This window comes from Saccostrea echinata, unplaced genomic scaffold (assembly GCF_033153115.1).
Source record: "Saccostrea echinata isolate AGI-Se365-2 ecotype Australia unplaced genomic scaffold, CSIRO_AGI_Sech_v1 ptg000002l, whole genome shotgun sequence".
NCBI classification, from domain to species: Eukaryota; Metazoa; Mollusca; class Bivalvia; order Ostreida; family Ostreidae; genus Saccostrea; species Saccostrea echinata.
Window position 1 is genome coordinate 4,276,382 of NW_026889751.1, and position 24,457 is coordinate 4,300,838.

A 24,457-nucleotide genomic window follows, 5' to 3' on the forward strand; every position below is an offset into this window, starting at 1 on the left:
CGACGGTCACAGCCGCCATGTGCTCCTTATGATCGGGTAAACGGACAATTCCGTAGACAATTCAGTGTGAAAATAATGGTTCAAAACTTCGAATGAAAAACGTCTGTCAACATTTGATTTAACGATAGATTGTATTTATTAATAAGATAATTGTATCGACTTAAGAATTTGCGAAATGTTGACTTAAAACGAGACTGTTGATATCCTTGTATCAACAATTTATTTGTCGGTAACTCGCCTTTTAGAAATTGTTCCTACGTAGAACATGCTTTTGCGTATCGAATCATGAAACGTCAAGCTAATTGCAACACACTTTCTTTTGTTTTAAATAAACTCTAGAATGCGCAAAAATAAATGTAATTTTAAAAAATCTAACAAAATCGGATGAGGGGAAAGCATTATTTGGGTTTCATAAATTTTCTATGAAAATTACTATAGAAAAGGGCTTCAACTCTTGTCACTTTAGTAAATTTTGGTTAAAAATTTTGTGCATATACCGAATACTTTTTTTCAGATGCTTAGGTTCACATCAAAGTATATGTTGTATTTCCTCGCCTCATAATGATAAAATTCTAGGGCAGCGGTTATCAAAACGTATAGGTAAACATTTGTATCTTAATCTTTCAAGATAATATGTTATTTTAAAAGAATATTTAGTTTTTAATGTACTAAATGAAATGACCCATGCATACTAAATCCTAATCTAAGGGAAATTTGTTTATTTTTATTCTTTTTTAAAACTCTATATTCACATTCTATAAAAATGCTAATATTTCCAAATTATTAAAAAAAGTTTTAAATTAAATTCAGGATATTGGTTTCAAATTCATCTAAGTGAAATAATTATCTATTAAAATGTATCAGAAAAGTTTAAATCAGATTACGCTTTTATGAAAAACAGAAATTTTCTTTTAATTACTTCAGCAAAAATATTCATTTTGGATGGTTTTGCAGAGTTATGCCCCTTTTCTTTAGTAATTCCCATAGCTAATTAAATTTTGCCAAAATTATGCTTTTCCCTCATTAGAATGTCTTAGATTTTTTACTGCAAGTATTTTGTACATGTTAGATTTAATTTATGACATTATGATAATAATTTATGTTGCAATTAGTTTGACGTTGGGCCCATATTTTCGTTAAATAGATTGGAATAAAGGAAGATGAGGAAAGAAAAGTTGAAATCATCAGGTGTATTATAAAGTTAGTTGTTAGTTTGTCATTAATGTCTTTCTCTAGTGAAACATCCAAATATGAAACAGATGTGTAAAACTTTATGGTGTCTTTAATTTCGAGTTCAAAGGCATATACCGAATCAACTTAGGCTTGAAAAAGATATTGTTAATTTGATAAAACGTTGTCGATATATCTAAATGTCGAATTTAAGACCACAGCAAGGACCTTCTTCTTTTCAAGCAGAAGCCTTTGAATAAATTCTGCTTCATATGAGTACACAGATAGTATTGCTAATAACGCGGCGCAATTAGTATCCATGGGAATTCAAGGATCGTTGAAAGATCTGATCACCCAAAATTACATATATGTAGATATTGTCAATCAGAAACTCGAGCATCTTTTTAATATGAACTTTGGAATACTTCTGTGTAGAAGCAGAAATATTTTAGCAAAATAAATTTGCAGAAGACCAACGACAATTATGTAAATTTATGAGATCCATCTTTATTGAAAAAGCAGTTGTCTATGATGTCTATGTAGACTTTATAAATGAAAACAAGATTTATAAATCTTCAGTGACTTTTCGCCATATAGTATAATTCAATGTCAGCAATACTGTTATCCATTGAATTATGATTTATCACCAGCCTACTTCAAACCTTAATTGTCAGTAAACTCGTTACTTTGACTAGCATTTCAGAACTCATGTTTCGTTTTTGAATAAAAGGTTAAAAATTCTGAATTCAAATGAGAAATAAGTTAGAAACTTAAAGACAGTGAAATGAAATGGTGAACATATTTTTGACGTTTAATGAAATATACAATAAAAGAGGTTTTTATGTATTTTGGAATGCTGACATAAAATAATTCTGAAAAATTTATAAAATTCGAAGAGAAACATATTTAACTTGCAGTCCCCTTCTTTCTTAACGATGAGTTGGGGCAGATGGGGCTTTTAACAAAAATATGGATTCTTTTTCATAATTCTATGTTTATTTATTCAAGATCTGTATTTGATCAACTTCTTCGCTACAGCAAGATAAAGAAGAGTTCAGATTTATTTATTTATTTATAAAACCCCTCAATAGTGGTGCCCATTGAAAGACACATCTCAAATCTGTTACGATTTTAAAGCTATTCACGTAACTTGTATTGTATTGTTGAATGAAATATGGAGATAACAAACAGTAATCAAACTTAAAAGTTCATAGGGATAATACAAGTCGGAAGCAGAGCAAACACAGAACTCTTAACATTAGAGGTGGGATCAGGTACCATGGAGGAGTAAGTATCCCCTGTCGACTGGTCACACCCGTCGTGTGCTCATTGTCATGACCGGGCAAACGGAAAAATCCGTAGATAATTCAGATTTTAAATAATGGCTGAACAATTAGTATGAAAAAGTCAGTCAGCATTCTACTTCATGATAGATTGTATTTACTAACAAGGTCATTGTATCGACCATAGAACTTGCGAAATGATGACTGTAAACGAGATTGTTGATATCCTTGTTTTATTAACCTGTTTATTAATAGCTTGCCTTGTTTTAGATATTGTTCGTTCGTGGATAATGCTCTTGCGTATCGAATCAACTTTGAGTTATAAACCCCATATTCAGGTGATAAGGGGTATATTGCTACGGAAGTTAGGGAAGTTGATAGAAAAGTTGAAGTCATCACGTTTATTATAAAGTTTTGTTGTTAGGTTACCATTAAGACTTTTTCTGGTAAAATATCCAAATATGAAACAGATGTGTCAGACTCTGTGGTATCTTTTATTTCAAGTTCACTGGGATATATCGAGTCGACATATGAATGGAAGTACATGTAACTATTGTTAATTGATAATACATAGTTGATATATCTAAATGTTTAGTTGAAGGCCACAGCAAGTGTCTTCTTCTCATGTATAAGTTTTTGAATAAATTCTGCTTCATATGAATACAAAAATAAGTGTTCCAATAACGGAACACAATTGGTACCATGGAAATTTCGACAGATTGTTGGAAGACCTGATCTAAAACTACATAGATATTGTCAATCAGAGACTCAAGCATCTTTTCAATATCTACTTCAGAGTATTTGTATGTACAATCAGAATGTTTTTTTAACAAAATAATTTTGCAGACGACCAATGACAAGATATGTAGATTTACGAGTTCCAATCTAATTGAAAAAGCAGCTGTCTATGATGTCAAAAAGCCTTTAATTTATCGTGGGGAATGGTTGTATAAAGTGTTGAAAAGTCCTACGTTTTAATGTTACTGATTTTTTAAAATTTTGTGATTTCAAATTTTCTAAAATTTCCTTGGAGTTTTTAAGTATTCACATCTGATTTACAACATATCTCGAATATATTGTTGTACATTACTCCTTAAGTTTCTCCTTCACTGCTGTTAATATTTTAGTGAGTTGTAAAGAAATAGGCTTGTTATAAAATTTACTGGAACCCGCTATGTATCTTGTTTGAAAGGATTTTTATGAAGTTTCGGAATCCAGTATAAGTATAGTAATTCAAATTCATTTTGATCGTTGGGAATATTTAAAATATTCAAAACTGACATATGATTTTGAAGAATTTCTTCTTTAGAAAGGGAGATATGGGTATAAGTTGGAATACCACCATAAAGAATACGTAATAATATATTTTTGTGGGTTAGGCAATTCTTTCAATTTTACATTCAAAATGTGAATGTTTTGATATTTCAATACTCCATCCTTTAATGTCAGTTGGGTACCATTGTAATTAACAGAAAAATGTATATTTCTATTGTGAAATTAAATTCATAACCATTAGTAATTCACTGCTGCTAGAGATTTCAAATGACACATTTTACCTTAAATAATCGTTTTTAAGTCTTTCTGCGAGAAACACATGTATTTGACATTTTAATTTTTTTTCTGGGAGAATTCGTGGTTTTACACAAGTATTATGTGCCCTCAGTGGGATATCTGTGTGTAAAGAAGATAAGTGTATATTACTGGTACGGCACCGTTTCTGAAAAGAGGAAACTACTAAACATCTACACAAGGAAAAAAAAAAGACTGCGACATTGTTAAGTTAAATGTTGATCTTTTCTCCACATTTAACCGATGTTCTACCATTAAATCTGTTTCACTGAGAATACAGTACTCTCTGTGAGTTTTATCAAAATGTTTTGCCGCTAGTATTGGTTCAAATACAATGTATTCAAAACACTGAACATGGTATAAACATGAAATCAAAATCTAATGGCCAAGTTTACGGGAAAGAATTGAGGACATTATTCCTGAGTCGACTGGTTATTTAAAAAAAAATATTATGAAATCATATATCATTTCAGTTCATACTATTGCCCTTCATTATTGTAAGTTAATGTGGATCTGTATGACGTCATAACAGAGTTACATTGATTTTTTTTTTATTTCGACTGATGATTATTGAAGCGAATCTCTTAAAATTCTTTATTATGAATGGTTTGTGGTTTATTGTCCGTGATTTCTTTCATCATGTTCCATTGATGACCTTGCACACTGCTCGCTTGACTCATTAATAGACGTCACGGGATGGGACAGGTAATTAATGAGCACAAGCGCGTACCTGAATTTGTTGTTAGAGAGTTTTTAATACGTAAAAAATGTGACATTTTACAGCATATTCTTTACAAGTTCTCATAACAAGACCTAAGGTCCGGAGCTCTTACAAAGTTAAGAAAATCACCTGTTTGATAAGGATCTTTTAGATACTAATACATTTTTCACTTGTATGTAAGGTTCAAAGACAATAATAAGCAGTTGGAGAACTAGCATATTTTTCACGGTTGATGGATTCTGCAAAGAAAACGATGGGGATTTCCAAATAAGTTGAACTCAGAAATACAACCAATTAATCTAGACATATATGTATCTTACAAGCAAACTCCTTGGTATAAACTTTCCTTGAATGGGAAATTATTAAGAATTGCCAGTAATTAGTCGACATTACATGTTATCATCACGTAATTTTCGTTACTGTTATATCTCGCAGAGAATAATTTCCAAATTACAGCATAAGCAGGATTAAGAACTGATCTGAATTAGATATCATTTGACGAATATCTATATTTCAAAGAAAATAAATCATTTCAGTTCGAATATATAGAATTTTTAACTGAAGATATTCATTTATAAACTATAGGTTAGGTGATTTTTAATGAATAGAGACAAAATTTATATATATCAATTTTTTTAATACTGTAAACATTTTTTTCATGACACCTTATAAACATAAACACATATAATGATATAAAAGAAGCATTGCATACAAAATATATTTGAGTATTTTTTGACATATAATTGTTAGACTTATAAATGACATTACAGCACATATCCAATCTTGACGTGAAATACATTATAAAAGATCAAGGCGCCCATGATAAGAATGTTAAATATTTCTTTAAGGAATTCTTCTTGTCATGAGCACTGTAAAATGTAATTTTTCAAAATGACTCATTAAATGTCACTGTGCAAATGATACAAAAACATAGATTTCTTCTTAATGACAGACTTTATACAACAAAAATATACACCATTGGAAATTAAAATTCGTTCATATACTTTAGTACTTTATTTCCATAAGAGAAATCTTAGTTAAAACATGCTATTTTTCACAGTAAAACGATCAATAAAACATTTGCCATTGACATATTAATCCTGATATGTTCTGTTAGTCTTTCTCTTTCGTTTCCTCCTCACTGGAGGGACTGGAGTAGGATTTGCTCTTTCTTGCTCCATGGAATTTTCTCTGTATTTGACTTCCAAGACAGCATGAAGCAGATGAGGAGCCGACACCCGCCGCGGCAGCCTTTTTCTCTCTTTCAACGGTCTGTCTATCATTGGAGAATTCGGCACAGATGAACGTCGATTAATATCTGTAAAATTAGCACCCGTAGAACCCCGCGGAATTAAGCAGTCTGTTCCTGTATTAAGAACTTTAGATGTTTCCCTCTGAACTGGTAAAATGTAATTTGGATGAATGTGTATCGAGTAACAGGGATTATTGTTACAATTGGTATCCGAGTCATTTGATAAGATACACGTCTCACAGTTCCGATGGTAGTTATCATCTAATAATAAATTGTACTTCTGGTCAGAATTGTTTGGTAATATACTCGTGTTAACTGTGTGAATTTCCGAGTCATTCTGTATTTTCCTCTCATCAACTGACTGACTTTGTGAATCTTTTGAAATCTCCTGTGTATGTAGGTTTTGATAATATGATGTGCTGGATGAGAAAGAGGGCTTCAAGTTTGGATCATTTGAATTCACAGATAGGTTTCTGGTGTCGAAGGTCTGCCAGTTTGAACATTGATCTGGCACAAATGGTTCATTCATCCAATTATTTTGGATTTTCGATGAGTCACTTGTATTGCAATAATGTACATTTTGGTCAATGCTAAAATTATTTGAATTTCCATACAAATTGTTTGATATTTCTTGCTTTGTTGTAACCTGCGAAGGATAATCGTTATTAAAAATGCTACTTTCAGTTATGTTCACTGGTACCTCTATGCTAGTATCTCTAGCTAGTTGCAGGTTAAATTTCACTCCATCACTATACCTCCTGGGAACGTTGGATTTCTTAATCTTTCTTGAAAGGTCATTTCTAAAGCTTCTGCATAATTGTTTGTTAAGCTCTTTCTTGTTTTCAACAGTTTGATTGTTAGATTCTGTTTCCTGGACACATGTTGTACAAGTGTTCGTTGCAGATGTGTTGTACACGGCATTATCTACATTTACTGATGGATGCACACATGTTTCACATGGAAGTGGAGCTATATTGCTCTCGTTATAGACATTTTCAATATTTTTATTGAAATCCTTAGAAGATTCTTTTTCATGATCACTTAGGAGATTTGACATCCGTGTGTCTTCCTTGGAAATAGGCTTTATTTTAGCAGAGTTTACCTCATTTTCAAATCCATTATTGTCGTGCCCTGTATCCAAATGTTTACAAACGTCTGGTAACTCTCTTCTTTGTGATGCCAACTGTGGAATGATGTCTAGTTTTTTTATGGTGCATTCTTTCTCACTCATAGACCTCACACATGGTTTAAGAGTTTGATGGAGTGATTTTGCTGTCCAAGTGGAAGATTTCTTGCTCTTCCTTTTTGCAAGTAACGGACTCATGTCCTTATCCAAGCACATACTGGGAGTAGCAGTAGTGGGTGTGGGGGTTTCCAAGGACCCCTCACCCTGTAAACGCGCAGAAAATGAACGAGAGTGAATTTTTAACTTCAACATGTCTTTCACAATTTTGCGCAGCCTACTTGAGGAATTGTCTGGTTGTGAATCAGTACCAGTTGAATTTTGTACTGTTTCATTGGGTAGCGAAGAGATGGTATTCGGGCTCTGGGGGCTCGATGTTTGTTCATTTAATGAAATGTACGATGGGTATGCATTATTATGTACTGCACTCTCATTTTCAGTGATATTCAAGATCGTGTCGCTATTAGTTTTCATATCAGAAGAAATGATAGAAGAACTTGGTAGTGGCTTTGAAACGGAAGAATAGATATCCGTCGTCACTGTGGATCCACTTCCTGATGATGTGTAAGAAGATGATGAAGACGAGGCTGGACCGCGTTTCTTTGGTAAGGACAACCTTAGCTGGTTCCAGAAACGTTCGATTTTATTTGAGTCTCCATCTTCCGGCCATTGGATATAGGTTACCGTTCTTAAGATATCACCCAAGGCTTTATCAAATTTCTCACACTTTGTAATGTCTCTGAACATTATTGGAATTATCCTGTGTTTTCTCTTCAACATTTCGTGTTGTGCCTTTTGGTATTCCATGCGACACCACTCACTTTCAACATAATTTGGAGATAAAACCATTATAGTTCGACGACTGTTCTCGATAGCTTGAATAATGTTATTAGCAATGACTGAAAGAGAGAGAGAAAGAAAGTAAAGAAATGAATTAAATCTCATCACTGTTATTGGCTACATGATGTAAATAATTTTATTATAAACAATCGGAGAAGACAAAACGAAACTGTACATAAAACCTTTCTAGCTGTGTGTGAAGGTATTTGTTTTATTTGTAAAACTCGAAGATCAAGTCTGATTTTGAGAAAATACAAGTACGTTTCTGTTTATCAAAGGAAACTTGTTACTGAAGATATCATTTGCGTTTTTGAAAAGGGTGAATCTTGAATAATTTCTAAAAGCTGTGTAAAACAGCTGAGTCACTCTCTTTCGGATAAGAAAAATATCACATGAATTTCTAAAATATTAAGATTTTGTGGATTTTGGAAAATTTATGAATATCTGAGAGCTAAACAAATTAAAGCCATTCGTATTCTTTATGTGTGACCTAGAATGACAAAATGCCCGTATGTGGCTCGTTAAATCCCTCTGCACTTGTCAAAATTTTGCCTGCAGCTATGTGTTCTTATGATTATGCATGCCGGTGTCGCAAAGAACAATGTCTGCTTGTGTGAAAACAATTAATGAAACACTTAAGTAAATGAATTAACAGTAGGCTATACTGCACGATTACAAAAAAGTTATATGAAACAAACAACGAAAGCCCTTTGTGTATCTATTTGCTTCACAAAGTTAGTACACCAGAGTCATAAAATAATGTTCTTTTTACAAATAAGAACTAAGCCAGAAATAAACCTTGGGGTTTCTGTACTCAGTTAAAAGTGAAAGTACGTACTATCTCCCGGTGTGAAATCCCTAAAATGCAGACACAGTTTAAAGCCCATCTCTTCTTCTAACTTGGGATACAGCTGATGCAAAACAAAGTCTTCATCTTCTTTTGATGACTTATAAGATATGAAGGCATCATATTCTTTCCCATCTACAAAGACGAGATCAAATATTCCATATACATTGTTGTGGACTTTCAAATTTTGGATTCATTGCTCATTTTATCAATAAATGAAAGCCAAAGTCTAATTTAAAGAGGCCTCTTACCATCATCCTCATATTCCTTAAAGAAATGAACAATTTTCATGGCGAACAACCATTTTCTTTTCTGCATACAGTAGATGATAATAACGAGAACAATGATAAGAACGATGACACAGCAGATGCATGGAATGATGACATACCAATACCATTGGTTTTTTTCTTCAGCAGCTGAAACAATTAGATAAAGCATTCATTTACAGATCATAGGAATCCTTGCGCTTTAGAATGAATTGAGAATTCACAACTTTTGTATTTTCGTACTTAAAAATGTTGAATTAAGATACAGAATCTTATAGCAGAAAAAATACTGATATAATTTCTACAGATTAAAATGATTGTCATGATGCGATTATGAACATGAAAAAAGTAAACTAAACGGTATCTTAGAAAATTATCCCTAATTTGAAGCAACATTATTTTGAAGTTTATTTATTTTTTTTATTAATTCCTCATTATAAACATGAGTTTTAATTTGGAATTTCATTAAGTACATAACTGTATTCTTCCAAAAGGCAAACAAACGCAAAATGTCACAGTTGGCATGGCATTTATTACGTAGGGGCGTCCTGACACGAAGTCCTGCTTCATTTGCAAAATGATAATTAAAATCAGATATGAAACATCACATGTTATGCAAATTTGTTTAGTGTTTTGGCTTACATGGTAAACCACCATTTCAATATATGATAGGAAGTGTTTATACAATTGAATGCTACATATTCTTTTAAAAAAGTACTGATATGGAATTGAATTTCTGCTTACATTTTTTTCCCTTCTGTTATTGATCTCTTGTATTCAATGAAGAGTCATTTTTGATATTTATCCCACAAATGTTCTTGTTGAACACATTTATTCAATATTTGTAAAGAAAAAAAAAAACAAATTATAGTTCAAACTATATAAACGGTATTTTAATACTTTAGAACTAAATTGTTTTCAATTCAAAACAGAAGGCCAAATGCCAAAAAAAAAAAAAGAAAGACGCGAACACACTGGGTAAACAAAATCACGTCTAAAGAGGAAACGTCGACCAAAAGATTCAAAAACTCGATATTTTTATCAATAAAGTAGATATTAATTGATAAAAAAAAAAATTGATTGTACCTCGCGAGTGTACTTATTTTCCAAGGAAACATACTTTCTAACAATAATTATTTTATTAAACAACGCGGGCATCTGAACAAATATATATGTTAGGGTTTAAATTTTGTAAACAAATATATGGATTTTCAAAAAGGTTGCTCGCGTGTTTAACAAAATGAAAACATTTTATTAAATAAATTGAAAATGCTTCTCCAAAATACTCAGTTCGATTAGGTGCATGTATTTTGTTTCTCATGATTACGTCTGCATTCGACGAAAATGTCTACTTATACCATGTAGACTTTTTTTGAATCTCGTTTTCGTTTGCCCACCATGGTAAAACAATTCTAAATAAGAAATAACAAATTGTTCAAATTTATTTTCTTCTGCTATTGACACTAAGCCTAGTTGTGTTTGGGATACAAAGTAAGGAGACCTAAGTCTCAGAATCTATAGTTCTTTTTTTTTAAGTTGTATGTAGCTGCTTATTAAAAACAGATCTTCCTTTCTAACTTGAGCATACTATTTTCCGAAATAAAGCTGCAAACATTAATTATGAAGATGCTAATCTATAGAAGAAATTTAGAAGAAATGAAAATTTCACGTAAACAGAAGTGATCATAATGACTGTTTAGAATAAATATTGTCAATCGAGATTAAAACAAGTTAAATACGATTTTAAGTTAAATTCGAAATGTCCCGTATTGTAAGTTTTAAGCTACATATTTACTGTAATTTAAAGACCCATTTAACAATTTTGTATCATTAGGGTGAATGAGAAAGGATGAAATTCTAATTCTAAGCTTTTTGTTTTTCAGGTTTTTTTTTCTCATAAGGATTCTTTATTTAATAATGATATTTGTTATTCCTACTAAAATCCCCCAAATTTCTGACCTGTCACGGTGAGTTGAAGCAGTAAATGCCGCGAAGTATAGTCAACAATCAAGAGTCCCTATTTGTTATTTCAAATACAAGCTTAATTAATTTCGTGCGCCGTGACATAATCTATTAAATATCTTACTACGCCTTAGTACTGTAAGAGAATTTAATGAAGACTTTGAAGAATTTGTATTATTCACAAAGAAAAAGATCACTAAACAAATACCGATTAATTGTCAAAGAGAAGAAAATATTGGGGAATATAGATGATGTATTTCAATCCGATTCAAAGAAAACATTTCGATTTTTTTTATTTGGTAAAAAAGAATAATTTCAATTTTCTTTTAAATTAAATTACTAGAAAATTCCTACATATAACTTATCTTTGCTTATACATGTAGTTACTAATATTTACTGATAATAAAGCTATTAATAAGATGCTAGTTATATAGACAGAGTGAAAAAAGTGAAGAAAACGAATAGTGATCGATCGCAAAAAACCTACAAACAATATAAAACTGTAAACAGCACATAAAACACGGACCCCGGGATCAGGTGTCTAGGAAGAGTAAGCATCCCCTGTCGACCGGTCACACCCACCGTGAGCCCTATGTATTGATCAGGTAGACGGAGTTATCTAATTGTCAAATTTAGTTTTAAAACAAAGGCCTAACAATTGGTATCGAGTTAAGTATTAAAACAAAGGCCTAACAATTGGTATGAAATACGACCCAGTGATAGGATATATTTGCTAAGAAGGTCATTATAAAGACCATATAATGTACGAAATGCTGACTTTAAACGAGGTTGTTGAAATCCCTGTTAATATCAAAATTATCTGTCAGAGTAGATTGCCTCGGTTAAAAAAATGATCATACTCAGGGCTTGCTCTTGAGTATCGAATAAGTTGGGAAACATAAAAAATATGCAGGTGATAGAGGAATATTCCTACGTAAATAAGGAAAGTTGACGATTGCAAAGCTGAAGTAATCTTGTTTGCCTACAGTTTAGTTGTAAGTTGGCCCTTATGACTATAGTCAGCAAAGCATCCAAATATGAAACAGATGTGGCAGACTCTATGGTGTCTTTTATTTTGAGTTTACTGTGATATATCGAGTGTACAATTGAATTTCATAGGAAATAAACACAAGCTAATAAAGGAGCACTATTAGTGCCCATTAGATTTTCAACCGCTTGATGGAACACCTGATTCGAAGCCATATTATCATTATGTGCACAAAAAGTATACAATGTTCACTTAAGCGAGCAATTATAGCAATGTATTGCCAATTGTTCAGGTGAAATCGATGTTTGTCAGTTCAGAAGTTCTCAATTTATTCATAGTTCCTTTAACAAAATTACATAATCAGAGTTGGCTGTTCGTCTATGATGAAATATCGAATCAAAATTGAACTAACGGTAAGCGAAATCCCATCAAAGTTTTATTCATTAACATAATTCATTCCAAAAATTCCAAACCCGTTTGTTTGGGAGAGTAATTATTGAATTTATAATAATCAATCATATTTAATCATTCACTGAATGCCTCAGTAACACACACTATCTGACATATTGATTAGAGTGGTAAATTGTAGTCTAAAAACCCTTCATTTACTGTAGTAAGCTTTGGTTTTGAAATAGTAAACATAGGAAATCGTGGTTAACCTATTTATCAACACAAGATCAAGAAAGTTTCTTGATAGACATATCAATAATATCTAGACATATAATTCAATAAAATTTCTTTTCAAATATCACTTACATTAAATATTTTCAAACGACATAGTTTCCTCTTCTTTATCTATGCATTATGCAAAATTACAATATTACCGAAATGTTATAGTGGGCTAAAAAATGTTGAATTTTATCGAAATTCACTGTTTGCAATAAATATATAACCCTCAATACCTTACTCTAATATTTTTTTTTTATGAAAAATGAAATTTTATTTAGAATTCCAATTAGTTATTCACTAGGATTTAGGTTTTTTCATTTTTTATATACTTCTCATTTCCTTTAATCTGGTTTAAAAAAAGTGGTCAAAAACTTTTAATGTAATTCCAAAGTCGTTATTAAGTCTGTATCAATCAATAAGGCCAATATTTAACCAATATACGTGGTACTTAAAGAATCCATTTTGGTACTGAATTCATACAATCTACCACTACAAGCAAATCTTTCAGTACTTGTTAGATAAAAATAAATCCAATTTATCAAATTATGTTTAAAAATTAAACACAACCGATTGGTTGCTTTCTAGATGGTTTTAAATAAATAAATTGAAAATTTAAAGTAATCAATTTTTATATAAAATTCATCTAACATAAGATCTTAGGATTTGTTTCATTTTTCTGGACCTTGGACAAAAGCAAAGCACCCAAAATAGATGATATTGTACCACTTAACAGTAAAGTAGTTACAATTTTATTCAAGTAGGCGATGGATTTCATCCGACAAATCAATAGCAGATTTGCATATTTCCAATGCACATTGTTATTATTTTAAGTTGAAGTTGTTTTCGTGGTCGAATGATACCACAAAATTAGGTCATCAACGAACTACAAATTTTACCAATTATAATATAAGACAAAGAAGCTGTTCACGAATTTAACTATCAATTAAATAATAATATTTGCCAAAATCATGAAATTTGATCTCATGAAAATTAGAAACTACAGTACTCTTCGAATAAGCTTCTAATTATTTGAAGCTTCATCCTAATCGTTACATCTAGAACATGATGATATGATGATGATGTTGAAACGATCCTCCAATACTGAATATAACATAAGCAGGTTTTTTAATAATTTAAAACAAACATCTATCGAATTACATAACTTACAGATTAACTCTTTCTTGTGCTCGCATCTTTTTCCTCCATACCCTTGATTGCATATACAAGTTGCACCATCAGGATCTTCCGAACTGCGATAGCAGGCGCCTCCATTACAGTTAAGAGAACAGTTCCTGTTACACATGTCTCCAATCCATCCCGGCTCACAAAGACACTTGATTAGACTCCCATTCTTCATGCAAATTCCATTCTCACAAGGAAGCCCAGACGGACATTCATGTTTCTTTGGATAACAATGGAATCTGTTCTTTATAGGAACGCAAACGTTTTCTGATGAACAATTTCTATCACATTCGTCTAAATATAATGATGTAAATGGTTCCAAAACACTTAGTTCTAAATCTGGTGAGGACATCCGAAGAGAAGGGCCTTCTTCATCAATTTGTTTATTGTGGGGTTTTGGTAAACTTGGGACTGACGCTTTACTTTCATTCATTGCAATTGATACAGACTCAGACAATTGGTCATCTTTTTTCGTTTTGTTAGATGCAGAATTAGACAAGGGTGTATTTGAAGTTGATTCATTTTTTCTGAATGAAATTTTTGTATTTGAGTTATTAATTTTCATTGTGTTCTGGTCCTCTTTATCCAATTTAAACAAAAATAATGGTTTATTAAATCCACTAAAGATTTCATCTGTCCCTTTATGTGACTTGTTTAGTGAAGACAAATCAACGCTTTCAGTAGAATTTTTCACCAAGTCTCCAGGTGTCTCCAAAGTTGTTCGAAATTCGTCTTCATCATCGCCACTGACGTGGGTTTCAGTTAAAAAAGATGCGTTGTCTTTCTGATCAATATTACCCTGAATGCTTCCCAGTAAAATTCTCACTAAATCACCTTCTGATTTGGATTTCGGGTCTGGAGTTGTTGGAGCTAATGTCGTAGTTTGGATTTCCTTCTTGCATCTACGTCCCGAGTAACCAGCATTACAGATACATCTCAATCCACAAGTTACGGGATCCTGGTAGCACGTACCATTGTTACAATTGATATAAAGACAAAATGGAAGACATGTTCTTCCCTGTATGTTTTCTCCTGTCCAGTTTTCTGTTTCCCTGTTTTCGATTGATATTGATCGTTTGTGGACAGTAGGATAACAGGACGACATTGTCATCATTATGCTCAGAAAAGCCTGGCAGGTGACCAAACCTTTCATAACAAACTGATATCCCAACATTAGGATAAATATATCCTGTCTGAAGTTTCATTACACAAATATTTTACTTTCCTATAACATGACACAAGTACTGTTAGTACTTTTAGTATAATATCACTGAAGAGCATGAAGTTTCTTCACTCTTATTTCTGCATATTCATTATGTGGTTATATAACAAACCTGTTGCTCATATTTTGTATAATTGCAGAACTGTAGCTGGAATCTTCTATGATATCATCATCCTAACTAACAGAAAACACAAAATATTCACTGAAATATGTATCCAAAAATGACAAACTGCATACACACTTCTAAAACTTTCAGTCTGTCCTTCCAAAATGGCGTCTTTAATTATGGTTGACGCCAGCCATTCGTCACGCTTACTTGTTTTTTGACGTACATTTATTTACCTACTCGCAAACAAGAGTTCTTGCTGTATAATGATATAACAATAAGAACAGCTAATAATTCAAGAATATGTCTTCTTTAAAATGCCCCAAGGGAAAGAAATAAATAATTAGCAAAAATTGTTGTTTTAATTTGAATTTATGTACTGCTTATAGACCCCCAAAAATTAAAATGTTCACCTTCTTTGACGTTTTGTCAAACGTTTTAAACGGTGAACTTTTCTAATGAACAGTGACAAGGTTATGATTTTAAATTCAGTTTATACGCTGAAAGAATAGATCGATTCTTTAAGTATAATAAAAACACAGGCTTTGATGCTGCAAAATTTATTTTAATTAATATCTATGTATATTTCAGTATTAAATTAAGTAAGAATGACTCACAGATTTACAAACATCCATTGTGTCAATTAATAATAAACAGATTATATCTGTATAATTTAGAGCACACAATCTATATTTAACACATGGTATCCATATTATTTAGAGCACTTTTCTACACAATGGATATTAGCACATAATATCTGTGTTATTAAGAATTATATATATTTCTACATCGATTTATTCATATGACCTTAAGAGGCTATATGTGTGTCAATTTCTTCTTTATTTGATTTCAAACATGAGTTTAGTCATACCATTTTATATATCACTAATCAAAGATATACTATTTTCAGACAATTAAAAGATTTTTTTTTTTTTAAATTTAACAGCGCTTATATCAAATGGAAAAATCTTATGGAACGAAAAGAATATATAATTTGAAAATGAAAAAGATGTACATATATTTTTGATGTGACCAAAAGTGCTGAATGAAATATTTGTAATACATAGCCAAATATAGAAAAAAAAATATGTATATTGATAGAAAGCAAGAGGATGCAAGAAGGGACACATGTCAGCATAAAATTACAGAGGTTAAAAATTAATTTTCAACCGATCTGTAAATATTCTTGTATATTTTTAGCTTAAAACACACATATTAATTCATTAATATGTGATTTAAAAGTAAATTTCTATCACGTAATATTCTTTGTTTCATATGTCATTGAATTAAATTTCTAGGCAGTGTCTGAATCCCTCTATTAGGGCACATTATTTTACGATAATTATCCACTTGATTCATTAACTTCTTACCAATAAGTATTTCGTTATGTAATGGCTTCATTACACAATCCTACAAATTACCTTAAAAAATAACATATATTCCTTCTTTTGAAGAACTAAGCTATTGTATGTCAGTTTTCTATCATCATTCGAAGGAGAATGTTTTAAAGATACCCGCTCCTCAGCCAAGAAGGGTAACTCTTAAATTCATAAACTAAAAAAGCCTCAAAAGGAAGCTTGAAATCGAAATCTTTTCTTGCAACAATTTTCATTTCATGTATTTAAATGATTCAAAGTTCTTTGAAGTCTTAGAAACAGCACTGTAAAAAGTTGACATTTTTACCCCTTAAAAGAACAAAAGTTAAATACATTTTTAGAGATATCGAATTTCCATTGATCTAGCTTTAGATACCAGCACTTGTTAGCATGAGATGACATTATAAGTGATTTGTGATGTCTTGCAATGAAAGAACAAGCTTTTAACACTGAGTAAAATATGACAATAATTAAAGTAAACAGAACTAAAATACTGTAGAATTAAAAAAAAAACAAGCAATTTTCTCCAAATGCCTGGAAATCTATACAACATTCAATTGGAAATGTATAGCTGGTGCTTTTATTTGCGCTTCCTGAAAATATATCTGAGATTTGAAAATGTTCCCTTAATAATATGATTAATTTCAATGATGAACTTTGAAGAAATGTCCTGGGTAAATGGATATTACTTTGTGAATTTAGAAACATTTTTGTGAGCATTTTTAATTACCTATCTGCTGATTTTCAGAACATGGGGATCGGACTATCTTAAGTCATATGATTTTTCTAATCAGAAAATGCAGTTAAAAGAGAGAAGAAATCGAGAAATTTAATTGTTAGTTTATTATTTGTTGCTTTTATATTGCGAACGGGGGTGACAAAACGGGAAAAAAACCTCTTTGAAGAACCACTATATATTGGAATTCTGAAATATTTTGACGACAGAAAGACTATGAGAGCAGGTACGTAACATCATTTTTGAATGTGTGTATATGTGGGGGTGGGGGGGGGGCAGTCTGAAAAATAATTTACAGCTTACATGAAAAACGAAACAGGGTGTGTTGGGGGTATTGTCCAACTACCACAAGAAAAATTTGGAATATATTACCTTTGGATAATCCCCCCGAGCCTGGGAGAGACGTTTGAAAAAACAAAGATGTATAAGGTTATCCTCAAAGAACAGAAATCTTGTCCTCCAGGGTGGTATTATATAAGCATAACATAATTTGAAAACAGATGATATTATAAAAATTATCTCAAATGAAAAACAATGTATATGCACGTACGGTTTATCGTAAATTTTTACATTTATACATTCAAATTAATATAACAAATGCTGCATGTAGTTGATGGTAATATTGATAATTTTCACCCATCGAAAACCAATGTCAACTTTGTCCTCTCCTCCATTGACGATTGTTTTCTCTGGATGAAAATTTTCAATGTTCCCTCAGCTACAATCTAGATTTATATAATATTGGACCTAAATGAATGGGAGTTTAAGCCAAACGGACATTTCATTATATTTATATTCCTATGATTCTTTACAAAATAGAATACAGTTAATTTTCTCATGAACTACCATGGATGAGCATGAATATCTCCATTGTTACGTCATAATACCTTACTTGACATCAAAACTATAGTGCAAACTGTTTTGCTTTAAAAATGACAGTTGAATGGCGTTATTTGTGGCAAATCAGCAGAAAAAAATAATGTAAATATAAGAAATGAATTTAATTATTGAAAATTCATGAGGTACATGAACTACAACGCTTCACGCCGGCATATTTATCATGAAGCGCTAACGCGCTTCATGAAATATGCCGGCGTGAAGCGTCGTAGTTCATGTCCTCATGAATCTTCAAAAATTAAATTCATTTCTTAAATATTCCCAGTTAACAAATGTTTCCACTTCGATTCAAGCTATTCCGTCCATAAGCATTCTACACTTTAATACGTATATGAAATAAGAAGATGACAAACAGTAATCGTGCTCAAAAGTCCACTAGTGAACAGAGCAAAATAACATCAGAGGTGGGATCAGTTGCCACGGACGAGTAAGCATCCTCTGTCGACCTGTCACACCCGCCGTGTGTTCTTTGTAATGATCGAGTACACGGAAAACCTGTAGTTAATTCAGTGTGAAATTAATAGCTTAACAATGATATGAAAGACGTTGGTCAATATTCGATCTAACGAAAGATTATATTTCAAACAATGTCACTGTGTTGACCATAGAATTTGACGATAGAAAAGTTGAAGTCACATTTATCATAAAGTTAACGTTAGTTGTTGTTTGCAATCAATGTCTTTCTCTAGTAAAATATCAAAATATGAAGCAGTTTTGTCACTTTCTGTGGTGTCTTTGATTTTCAGTTCAATGGGATATATTGAATCAACGTATGGATGAAAATACTTATTGTTAATTGATATAACGTCATTGATATACCTAAATTAATGTCGAATTGAAGATTTACAGCAAGAGACTTCGGTTTTTGAATAAATTCTGTTTCAAGAGAATACAATAACAGGTCTGCTTATAACCAGTCGCAATTGGAATAAAATATGCATTTTCTATACTCTATTTAAAAAAAAACTGAACAAAGTGTCTTTCTTTAATTTACCAGTTTTAATGGGATTTGTTGCAAGAGACAAGGCATTTTTTGTGCCTACAAATTAATAATGTAGGAGAATATTCAAAGACAAGGAGAGAAAGAAAGGAGGGGGCTCAGTTTACAGATTTTTATAGAAATGAGTGTAAGATTTTGACTTCTGGCTGATTAATATCATAAGAAACATTATACAAACAATTAAAGAAAATGTTGTACCACAGTCATACACATCATAAGTCAAAATGCAAAGTATTTTCTTTTTATATATTTTACACCGACGCCATAATTTTCCATGTTACCCATCACAATGTCATATTATAATACCAGCATGGTAATTTGTAAACCGCAAACCTTCCTGCAAGATGAAGAAGAACATTTAGCAAGAGTCAGTGCCCGCTTTCTTTCCAGTCAAATTGATTCATATAGTCGCTCCTCTTCTTTATACCTGACACATTCATAAATAATACAGTATTTATAACAAACAAAAAATAATTAAAACCTATTCTTACATTCAAAAAGGGAGTAAAACATACATTATAATATTCACACATAGAGCTAGATTTATAATTCCAAAAGACAATTAAAAGAAAACAAGGTTTTAGTATGGAAAATTATTTTGTACTTTAAACCATTTCAAAATGCTTTTTGCCGTCATAAAAGACTCGTTTTACTATTTTATAGTTCCGAATTATACTAATGACCATATATTAAAACAAACAATCGGTTGTAAGGTAGCATAATTCACAAATGTTTACTTGTTTACGAGATAAATGAAATTATTTACCATAAGACAAGTCACAAAGTTATATTTTAAATCAGTTTTAGAATGAAGAATAACTGACTAACATTTTTATCAATATATCCAATTTTATAATGACTTTGTGAGTGTCATTGTGATGCAAGTATTGCAAATCTTCAATTTGGGAGAACTTGAAAAATATACAAATATAACCAATGATTGAAAAAAAAAAAAACTCGAAGAATGTACATCAAAAACCTAAAGGAGGATTAAGAGCATTCAATTGCTGGTAGAGAAAAATAGAAACCGAATTGCCTGGTTAAGAAATACAAAATGTCTTCTTTTTTTTTTTAGTCCCCTACCGGTGAAACCGGAGGGGACTATAGGTTTCCTCTGAGTCTGTCCGTCCGTCTGTCCGTCTGTCTGTCTGTCTGTCCGTCTGTCCCTCTGTCTGTCTGTCTGTCAGTCTGTCCCACTTGGTTTTCCGCACTTTTTCCCTAAACGCTTGCAGATATTGAGCTGATTTTTGGTATGTGAGTGTATCTTGATGAGTTACAGATCAAGTTTGCATTTCGTTCCGCTTCATTGATTTTTGATGGAAATACGGCCTTTTCAATTTTTAGGGGTTTTCCGCAATTTTCTTCTTAACACTTTTAGATATTGAGTTGATTTTTGGTATGTGACTTAACCTTGATTAGTTATAGTTCAAGTTTGTATTTCGTCCCGCTTCATTGATTTTTGACGGAATTATGGCATTTTAAATTCTTAACGGGAACCAGATTACACTTGCCGGTAGGGGACTAGTATTGCTAATGCAATACTCTCAGAATGCTTGTTTAAATTGTAAACTTCGTACCAAGTCTAAACATTTTGACAATGAGCTAGGACATCTTTTTTAAATCTTTACATAGATGTATCGTTTATATTTAATAAATAAATAAATCAATATTAAGTGTATCTAGTTTAGCATTTCAAATCTAAGTACTTCTAAATAATATGAAGTTTTTTTTCCCTATTTTGCTATTTTACAACTTTACACGTATTTGTCAACATTTCTGGAATTGTTTAGAAGTGAAGCAATCTTGTGTTTGAATGTGTCAGTTGTTTCTTAGGACACCATGACTCAGTCCCCACATGGTCCTTATAATCTGACATTTGTACGTCATGTTCAAAATTACTAACATTTAAATTTATGTTGTTTTGTAAAGAACAAATTAACAATTGAGTAAGAGGTTTTGTCATCCAGATAAATATTGCAAGTACAGTGTATTTAAGATTCTGACTTAATGGACAAAGATAGGATTTGAATAATCTAAAATAATCAATGTATTTATGTTTCGTATAGAGCCTTCAAAATGAGTGAAATTTCGTCAATCCACAAAGAAAAATTGGCCGGTTGCCTAGCAAATTTCTTCGTCCAGTTTTCTGTAGTAACAATAACCCTAACTGTTTTTCCTTCCACATACATGGCTTATAGTCCAAGGAAAAATCATTAATTTCTGAGAACCACATGTATCACCTGTTATATATAGGCTGCCTGATTGTACGTTTTGTTTGTTTGTTTGTTTGTATGTTGTTTAACGTCCCTCTCTAGAATTTTTCACTCATATGGAGACGCCACCACTTGCCGGTGGAGTGCTGCAAATTGTGTCCTATACTCGGCACTTACGGCCATTGAGCAGTGAGGGATCTTTTTCGTGCCAGCACCTACTGCGACACGGGACCTCGGCTTATACGGTCTCATCCGAAGGACCGGTCTCCACGTCCCGCAGTGGGATTCGAACCCGCGACGTAAGGATCAACTCCTTTCTCCGCGACTCTAGAGCAGACGCTCTAACCACTGCGCCACGCTGATTGTTACGTGAACCTGTACTTAAAATTTGTTTTTGGTACTCAATGATAACAATTTAAACGATTTTTATTGACTTTTGAATTCGACCTCCTCGTGACTATACGGACTTTATCAGGAATTAGTTAACCTCAGCCTTCGGCCTCGGTCAACCAATACCTCACCAGGTCTATAGTGTCACCGTTAGACCTCATCAAAAGTCAATAATTATTTTATAACTAGATAACCGTATTTTTTTTAACTTGTCAGAAATTAGACTATCCAGTTTTCGTTGCAAATATTTGACATGATGCAAAATTTTCAGATATTTGCAAGAAATTCTTAGACTCTTAAAATAAGCTACTAGCATGAAAAGTAAGTATTTGATTTACCATTTGAGAGTGAAAAAAAACCCACAATCATAAGTCAAGTAAGTGATTTTTCATTCCCATAAGTAGAATGTTTTTGCTTACTAAACATCCTTAAAGACACATTTATGTAGAGGAATTGCTACATACTGATTCTTAATGAAATGCATTTGTTGCTATGTGGACAAGTTCTGTTGCTATGGATGAATTAACTTATAAATACTCTTAAAAAACCAGTTTGACAATGTCGATTCCGGGCAATAGCAATTCAACTGTAAGAATCAGATAATCTTTTAAAAACTTAGATGAATATGTGCTAAACATAACTTTTCATGCTTCGCTGCTAAGGAAAATTTGCTGTTGCCATGGAGAAACCTTATTGTAAAATAGTCTTTAGTTTACACGGAAGAATATTGTATGTCTTATTTTAAAATTTGTTTTTGGTACTCAATGATTACAATTTTTACGATTTTTCTTTCAACGCTTTACATTTTTCCCTTTTTTAAATTTATTAAACCATTCAATTTTTTGCTTGCAACGGATAGGAATTTTTAAAATTGCAAAACTTTTTATGTCAAATTCCTAGAGAGGTTTTCCTCTGGTTTTGTGTGAAATACATGCAACACTTGTATTGAGATGTTGATATGAATAATATCGACTGGAATATTGCTAAAATGAAGTATGTAGAGATAAAGGCCCTTTCACAATTGGTGCACGAGCAGAAGCGACAGAATATTCGTGCGACCGAAAAAAATTTTGATTTGGATCGTAAATTGTTGCTGAAATAATCGCATATGAAAAAGTAATCGTACAAAATTCGCACGATCTAAAGCGACCGTTATCCATTAAATCTTGCGATATATCTTGCGTCTATATGCGACTGTTGTACAATGAATGCGAGTGTTGTGAGATAATGCGAAAGGATCGCGCGAGCAATTAGGTGATCGGACGATTGAACGTGGGTCAATGTGATTGGACGTAAGGCGCTCGTGCAATCATGCGTTCCATGGTACGAATGATCGCGCGAGTCATAGAGGGGTATATATACCACCCGTTTCCGACCCTCGTCAATTGAATGCAAGAGATGCCGCCCAAGAAGATGACAAAGGCTACAGGTAAAAACAAGGTGAACCGTAGAAAGAAGGTCCAAGAGGAGGAGGCCCTGGACCTGTCGCAGTAGCCGAGCCCTGTTCATGATCCGCCTGAGCCTGCCGACGAGGGGGAAGAGCCACCAGACCAACCAGCTGAGCCTTTAGAGCCTGATGGGTACAGTGAGGATGAGGATGAGGATGATCCTAGCAAACAGAAATCCTTGGACCTGACTACAGAGCAGGAACAAGAGCTGGCAGACTTTTATCAAGAAAACCCCTGCTTCTACGATAAAAGTCGGAATGACTTTAAAAACTCTAAGATAAAGGATCGCCTGATTCAGGAAAAGGCAGCAGCTATGAATTTGACTGGTGAGTAAATTAAAATAATATTATTGAACATTTTATATATTTGTTTTGATATATTTTATTGTTGAATATTTTGAATTGTTAATGTTAACCAATTCTGGCATTTGTTTCTTTTCAGTGACAGACATCCGGCTCTGGTACAGATTCCAGCGGACCATCCTGGGCAAGGTCCAGAAAATGAAGAGTGACCAGAAAAGTGAGTGTTGTACGATAATGCGAAAGGATCGCGCGAGCGATCAGGTGATCGGACGATTGAACGTTTGCCTAGCCCCTTTAATGCCGAGCAGTAACAGTAGTTCTAGTGATATTAGTGCGCTACATACTTTTGACCAAAACTAGTTCAATGATAACTATATCCTATTTTTCTGTTCAAGTAAATCAAAAGTATAGTTTATTGCTGTACAAATTTAAATCTTTACATGAAGAAATCGACATATATACATGATCAATATCACAGTCTATATCATATTCTGCAGCCACGGCAAGCTCCCAACGTCGCTGGTGTAGTAATGTTTGAGTTAGATTTGGATTCTCTTACCCTCCCGATTTGGCAAGTTACCTCTGCCAACTGCTTCAACATCTTGCAAAACTCGGTCGTTTCTCCATGTGGTTTCCAGCTTCATCTTCCTGATCCAGTCGTTGTTCTGCAAGCCAGGATAGCGAAGTCTCATCAGGTTGTGCAGGCATATGGCTGCCATGACGATGATCTTGACCCGGTCTGGATCCTGCTGCATCGTGCCCAGCATGCATCTCCAGTGGTGTGCAAGGATGCCGAAGGTGTTCCCCAACACACGACGAGCCCTTGACAGACGAT

At 32.7% G+C, this 24,457-nt stretch overlaps 1 protein-coding gene and 1 long non-coding RNA gene across 2 annotated transcripts in view; both read right to left on the reverse strand.

The window, feature by feature from the left end:
• Positions 1 to 24,457, reverse strand: part of LOC133205716 (uncharacterized) — a 306,161-nt gene that overhangs the window by 157,169 nt on the left and 124,535 nt on the right. The window lies entirely within an intron of this gene.
• Positions 5,412 to 15,484, reverse strand: LOC133205578 (uncharacterized). Its single transcript, XM_061341421.1, has 4 exons — positions 13,918 to 15,484; positions 9,117 to 9,281; positions 8,857 to 9,000; positions 5,412 to 8,077 (listed from the first exon to the last, which is right to left on the reverse strand). The coding sequence occupies exons 1-4, from the start codon at positions 15,104 to 15,106 to the stop codon at positions 5,838 to 5,840; spliced, it is 3,738 nt and encodes a 1,245-aa protein (XP_061197405.1). The 5' UTR covers positions 15,107 to 15,484; the 3' UTR covers positions 5,412 to 5,837.